General features: G+C 36.0%; 1 protein-coding gene across 4 annotated transcripts in view; it reads left to right on the forward strand.

Annotated features, from left to right (window-relative positions):
* LOC138001634 (protein NLRC5-like) overlaps nt 1-7500 on the forward strand; it is a 353269-nt gene that overhangs the window by 293105 nt on the left and 52664 nt on the right. For 3 of the 4 annotated variants that reach the window (XM_068848154.1, XM_068848152.1, XM_068848153.1), the window contains exon 3: nt 6031-6417. The exons of the other annotated variant lie outside the window; for it this stretch is intronic. In XM_068848154.1, the coding sequence (XP_068704255.1) occupies nt 6183-6417 (235 nt within the window). In that variant the 5' untranslated portion in view covers nt 6031-6182. The remainder of the gene's footprint in view (nt 1-6030; nt 6418-7500) is intronic. 4 annotated transcript variants of the gene reach the window in all.

The following is a 7500-nucleotide window of genomic DNA, read 5'->3' on the forward strand; positions in this document are numbered from 1 at the left end:
ACCTGTACGTTATGCAATAAATTATACATTGGTGAGACAGGTAGACGACTAGGTGACCGATTCCGCGAACACCTTCGCGATGTTGAGAAGAATGACAAGGATGCATCTAAGCCAGTCGCTCGCCATTTTAATCTGCCTAACCACTCCAAAAAACACATGGCTATCTGCGGCCTTTCCCTACATCTAGGTACGACGGAAAGCCGCAAGAATCTGGAACAAAAATTCATCTTTCAAATCGGCACCCTTAATCCTCACGGTATTAACGAACGCTTTTCATTTAACTAATATATTCCTATTTTCACGTTGCCATGTTACCACCAATAGCGTAGCTCCTACTCTACTATAAAAAAAACTACACGTAACCCATAATCCCTCGATACATTATCAACTACGTTGATAAACCAAATTTTTGTATACTACTTCCCCACCGACGCAGCACCACAGTTCTTTAGAAACTACCCCTTCATTCATTTTTACTCTCATGGTGCCTCTCTCCACCCAGGTGTATAATTGGGTACCGGCGTAATGCTGGGGGTAACCCTGCGATGGACTAGCATCCCATCCAGGGGGGAGTATAAATACTCCTAGTTGCTTAATGCTACTGAAACCGGAGATAAGCGCCGGCCTGATGGGCCTTCTGGCTCGTAAGCAGTGACTTTACCTTTTTTAACTTTATAATTATAGTCTTTCGCCTTCATAAAGCAAACAAATAAGTTCATGTTCACAACTGAGATGAACTAGGCTTGGTATCCATTCTTTGCAATTCCTAAATATTTCTTTTTTTGTCTCCATACATTCGCTGTAATTTTGTACCTTTGGAATTACAGGAAGCTCGGTTTAATAAATAATTTCTACAATAGCCATTCTCTCCAAATTTATTCTTCCGCACTTTGAGCGCATATCTTCTATTTTGGAAAAAAAAAACCCAAAATTGCATATCATGAATACTTTTCATCATTTTGAACTTCCTTACAACCTTTGAATTTCTCTCCATGTTGCCCTGATTACCCATGATGCACTCAAGAGCACGAGCTTGTCTATACAACCCCGTACAAAGCACTTTCTATGTTGTGAGCTGTTTATTACACATAAGACGAGAATTTTCATTGAAATAGTTTTCTGAACGCAAATTAGAAACAAAAACTCACTAACAATAGAACCAAATGCAAATTAATAGCGATGGAAATATCGCAATACATGTAAAGCAAGGAAATAAAGTGCTGAATGGAAAAATGCACTTAAAAATTTTTTTTTCAATCAAATCCAAGTACAATATCAATAAATAGGATAAAGTCTCATTTAGTCACCGTCTAATTCAATAACAAAGTACGATTTGCACGAGATACACTAGTGATTGCCGTGGAAAGGCCGAAATACGCTATTGTGTTGATTGGTCATACACGTGAAAGGGCTGTGAGCCATTCTGATTGGCTGCATAGAAAATAAAGCGTGTAGATTTCTACAAATGAGCTTTATGGTATAAAATTCTCATTTTATGTCACAGGCAGCCCAAGCTTGGTGTACAATTTGTAGACTTTGTATGGGAAAATTAACTGTGAGCTTATAAATGCTAAAATAAGCTGTTATTGTAGAAATAAACTTCACTTACCTCTACGTACAGTTGTCCTCGTCTTTTCTGTGCAATCAGAGGGCAAACTGTGTCTGTTTCAGACGGGTTGTGTGGCTTTCAAATTTTTGCAATGTCATTAGTTGTCATTTCCGCTCATAAAGAGAAGAAAGGCTGGTGACTTGGGGCAATCTCATCCCACAAATTGCGTTGCATGACCAAACAACTGAGCGAATCGCCATAAAAAACACCTCAGCCTTAAGCCCAGATAAATTTCCTTCCACATCAACTCCACCTCGGGACCACACGGCAATTTTGGGCAGATAAATTCCAAAATGTTTGGCTTTCTATAATAATCTTCCCATGCGCTCAGCTAGATGTGTGGCTATATATATGATGTTATAGCTTGATGGCAATCGTATCACATTTGGACAATTTGCACTCTCATTGGACAATTTAAGGCTGTGGTGTTTTTATGACAGTTTGGACTGTTGCTTTATTTGTGATGCGAGAGCAGTTGTGTGGGACGAGATCGCCTCGAGTCACCAGCCTTCCTTCTCTTTATGAGCGGAAATGACAACTAACAACATCGTAAAAATTCAAAAGCAACAAACCCGTCTAAAACGGACACAGTTTGCCCTCCGATTGCACAGAAAAGATGACGACCACTGCACGTAGAGGTAACTGAAGTTTATTTCTACATTTACAGCTTATTTTAGCATTTATAAGCTCAAAGTTAATTTTCCCTTACAAAGTCTATGAATCGTACACTGAGATTGGGCTGCCTGTGGTTATGTGTAAAAAAAAAAAATAAAAGAAATTTTCCATGATGAAGATGTTTTATTATATATATACATACTGAGATTTTCTAGAGAACCAAGACGATTTATTCACATTTATTAAATCATTTTCAAACTTGAGAACTATTTAAGCTTAAGTAATAGACCAGTTAAAATGTAGTAAAATACAAGCTTAATCCTCAATTTAATGTTGAATCAACTAAGCTTAAAGCAAGACAATTTCATAACAACAAATTAGTTTTTCATAAGTATTCATTTAAGAAATACAATAAAAGGGAGGAAAAGCTTGATAAAATTATTAAGTACCGGTTACTTAGCTTCCTGAACAGAAGAGGACAAAACGCGTAGACCGACTCCATGAAGTACCCTATGGGTACCTATATAAATGGATAGTACCCTAAAAATCTTTATTGGGCAAATTAGATACTTTATAATGGTGAGGCATTTAGATGCACATACCTTCATTTATTTCGAGCTTCCAGCTCTCCGATTGTTACAGTTTGATGCAGTTCATGAATTGGCCGCCATCTTGAAATTTTGTAGGTACTTCTTGTATCCTTATTGTAGTGTATTAATTTTTTGTATAATTATTTAGATACATGTATTTAGACAACTATTCACTCCTAGATGCTGTATACCCATACAGACCCGAGTATATATGGGTTATTGACCAAGCTTGTTCGGTCAAGATGGCTGGATATTGGCCAAGTTCTTTTTTTGCATGTTGATGGACTGAGAGGAAGTCGAGGTCCATAAACACGCGAAAAAGAACAAGCCCAATATCCAGCCATCTTGACTGAACAAGATTGGTCAATAAGGATTTATTCTTTGATTTTGCGACACAAAGCAAGAAATCCGAGCGGGCAGTATAGCTCCATCTTGCCGCTCTGGTAGCCAATCACAGCGCATGATTTGGTTCATCTTGCCCGCTCACGCAGAGCTAGTCATATAATAAGTATGCACAGGGTACCCATGTGTGCCCCGGTAGTGTACAGTTTTTAGACTGATGAAATTACGGTGTGCAAATAAAAGTTTTCTAAATATTCCATTCCATAAGGGTTATACATGGGCACACACGTGCCTAAATGGGTATGCTAGTGTATGCGATGGGATATTTGTCTAAAAAATACACTATAATAATGGATATTTAACAATTGTCCTGTGAAATCGGGCGGAATATCGCCTGATACTTAGCCAACGAGACCGTAGGCCAAGTTGGCTAAAATCAGGCAATTATTCTGCAAGATTGAGCAGGATAATGGTTTTATATCAACACATTGATGACAAAGCACAATTTTCTACGTTTATTTGAAAAAAAAGATGGAAAAACTAGCATTTTTCTCAGCGGCACCAAAAATTACTTATTAACGATCCGAGAGCTGGAAAGCTGGAAGGTACGTACATCTAAATACCTCACCAGGTTGATATTAAGTATTTAATTGGGCCAATAAATGATTTTAAGGGATACTCCATTTAGGTACTCCATAGGGTTCTCCATGGAGAAGGGCGCCGCGTTTTTGTCCTCTCCCTCCATGAGCAAATCTGCAATGGCTCTGTTAGGACAGGTTACCGGTAATGATGTATTGAAAATTGGAGGCCTTGACGACTTGAAAGTTCAAAAGTCCTTTTGCTGTCTCTTCACTTCACACTATGCATGAACTGGTTGAGATAATTGTTCAATTCTTTGGCTTTGTTGTCTTCAGGATTTCTTTGCTCAAGTTTTTCTCTCTCAGAAATTCAACAAGTGCCTTCACATCTGTCCTCGTCTTTTATAGCTCTTGTATTTTTGTTCTGTTCGGCAATGTAGTCATCAGTTGACTTTTCGAAATGCTTAAATCTTGTGGAGCCCTGAGCCATTGCCCAGGCGGAAAGTAACAGCTTTTTGTACTTTAGGTTCAAACGTTTTCTCCTCTGATGGCATTGCACGCAAAGAAGCTTGAACTAACTTACTGAATGAAATCAGTGGTATGTGCTTTTTGCACGTGTGAGGAAGCCCTTTCGCTGCTGTGATTGGCTATCTGAATTTTTGAAGTGGGATTTCGTATGAAGAAATATTGTAAATAAATCATAGTACATGTATGTATACTAGGTATATTACTTGTAACAATAATATTAATTATTCCAGGAGCACACGTTGGATAGGTACAAATAAACTGAAACTGAAATATTGATGTGAAAGCCCTTTGACAACCTCATCATAAATTAGTTTAGGACCTCAAGGTTGTGGAAAAAACAGCTTGGTGATGCTTTGAACTGTTTTGTAGAAGGCAAACAAGCTAGTGCAATTTGTATAGTCTTTGAAAAAAATTTCAAGTTCCTAAGATTTATTCTTTATTCCAAATAGCAAAGAATCCAAAAACCATGCGATGATATATACTGTACATGCAAAAATTCACCTTTATTGCACTAATTTCACTTTTCTGCATTCTGTTGTGGGAATTAATTGATGTGCTCTCAGCCCTATCAAGATTCTGAAATTTTTGTATGTATATTATCAAGTGCTTAATTTAGCAAAGCTGATCCTAGCACGTGATATTGCACTGAAGAACAAACAATTTTAAGCTATTTTGCTTATATTTATAACTTTTCAAGCTATTTTTGTTTCTTAATATGTTATGGAATAGCCTCCCATTAGCTGCTATAACTGCTGAAACTATCCCTTCCTTCCAAATTAAGGGGTGCCTTAAAATTATTAGGCAATTAATTGTGTAACTATGCAAAATTCATTTTATAAGTACTGTAATTTAATGTATTGCTACATTAATATATTATAATGTATAATTTGTAATGTTTACCTGTCATCCCCTCCTGTTTTTTTCTTTTCAACAATTCTGAATCTTCCAACTGCTCTAGATAGGATTGTAAAATATGCAATGTATCTATGTAACTGGCCTCGTTTTTGAGAATTCATATTGGTTTTTTTTCCTGCCTCTGTAAGTGTGTTGTAATCAATATATAACGTTGTATTTCCCATAACTTTTGGGTGTAGTTTGTGATGTTGCCTTATCGATTAATATTTGTCTTGCTAATTATTTACTTTCATTTATTATTATGTGCAATTAATTATTTATCTTTTTCATTTATTATTTTCAATTTATCTTGTTGATCAAACGATATCATTATCTGTAATCATCTATTGTAATATTATACTGAACTATGCTGATTGTAAACTCCGCCCACCTCGACTAGCTTTCCCTATTGGGGGTGGAACTGATTTATATGCACATGCTGAATGAATGATACATGTTAGGATGATTGATCTGTGTCATGGGATTACTGTATCACAAATCCTCTAATGATTGCAATTAAAGACCCTTGTTGTAGCTTTTTGTTCTTAGTTCTTTTATGAAATGAAATGAAATGAAATGACTGCATGTTTATTCACAAATCCTTAGGAAAAGTGAAAAGGAGATAAAGGAGGTTATCTCTATCTAGAAATTTATGTTATCAAACGAGTTGATAAAGGTCGAATAATGGCCACCGTGAAAGATTTCCAAATCTTTCACGGTGGCCATTCGACCTTTATCAACTCGTTTGATAAAATAAATTTCTGTTTCAATCTCCCACTGACGCAGCACCACAGTTTCTTTAGAAACTCAAAATTTTTTTTTTTTTTTTTTTTTTATCCCTATCTAGTTTATCTCCTGATCTTGTATTTTGTAGATTCATGGTGCTGCAGTAAGAAAGATGAACAAAAAAGAAAGTAACAGAGTGAGAAAGCGTACCTTGAAAGTTGAATTTGGCTGGAAACATTACATGGGGACAAGTTTGTTCAGATCAAGAAGGGCAGAGGGGTAGGAAACCGGAAAGTTGACATGGAGAGAACTGCTACTTATCAGGAATGTCTGTTGAAAGCCAAAGAACATTTTTTCCCAGATTCAAGCAGTCAGTATGGCACACTTTTAGATATGGAAACACCATATTTGGCAAGCAACAAGTTAGATAAAATCAATGAAGAAGGGTTCACTGTTGAAAGATATAAGAAAGGGACTCGAATGAATTTGCCAAGACTTTACTTAGTGACAAAACCCAAGACACAGGCTGATAGCAGTAAGTAACATCACTTAATTTATCTTAGTTTGTTGCTGTCTTACTGGAAGCAAAAAGGTTTGAACAGTCACCACCCTTCATCACATGGTCACATCAATCCACATTTTTTTTGTTTTTTTTTCCTGAGAGCTCTTTAACACAGTCCGTACTTCCTGTATCAAGTAATGGTTTATTATTATTATTATTATTATTATTATTATTATTATTGTGCTGATGTTTGTACTCTATTTCCCAAATACATTAGGTCGGATAAGTTATCACTCTTGTAACAATAATTATTATTTTCAAGAAAACACAGCTGTATTAAAAACTTTAATTAGTCTTTTTCTTAGAGTGAGCCATTGCAATTAATTGCATTTGACAACTGGGGGAACGTGTGTACAGCACTAAATGCAGACTCAAGATGACCGACCAACTGATCTTGAGACATATTTTGTATCCCTGCAGATTTTGCAGGGGCAAATGACATTACTATCAATAAATATTTATTGTAACTCACTTAAGGTATGAAGGTATAAAATTTATACTTTGGCAAACAATGCCAGCACAATTGCAAGACACTCATATACTCACAACAGGCTTAATTTACTACAAATGTGCTGGTTAACCTTCTTAAGTTGCATCATAGTTTTGAATCCCAAAAGGTATTTTTTGTGTGTTAGGGTTCCAAAACCAAAACAGGTGGTCCTTAGGAGGTGGTCCTATTTAAAGAATTTTCAATTTTCCCTAATTTTTTAAGCAATCAGTTTTGAGATAAATTTTCAGCCAAATGGTGTTGGCAATTTTTTATAAATTATGTTGATCAGCTGTATCTTCCATCAAAGTTGAGAAAAGAGTTTTTGACACGGAATTTAGACCAATTTTTATAAAAGTGACTACACATTTGAAATTAAATTTGCAAGACATGTTTCGCTCGTGCAACGACCATCTTCAGTTGAAAGTAGAATTTAAATTTGAAGTTACATTTGAATTTATAATATGCTAAACAAAGATAAATAACAACGTGAAATAAATTGGGAATCTACAGTAAACCGCTCAGAATATTAACCTACATTGTAACAGGGAACGCGTTTGCGAACACAA

The sequence above is a fragment of the Montipora foliosa genome, chromosome 1, assembly GCF_036669935.1.
Source record: "Montipora foliosa isolate CH-2021 chromosome 1, ASM3666993v2, whole genome shotgun sequence".
Taxonomy (NCBI): domain Eukaryota; kingdom Metazoa; phylum Cnidaria; class Anthozoa; order Scleractinia; family Acroporidae; genus Montipora; species Montipora foliosa.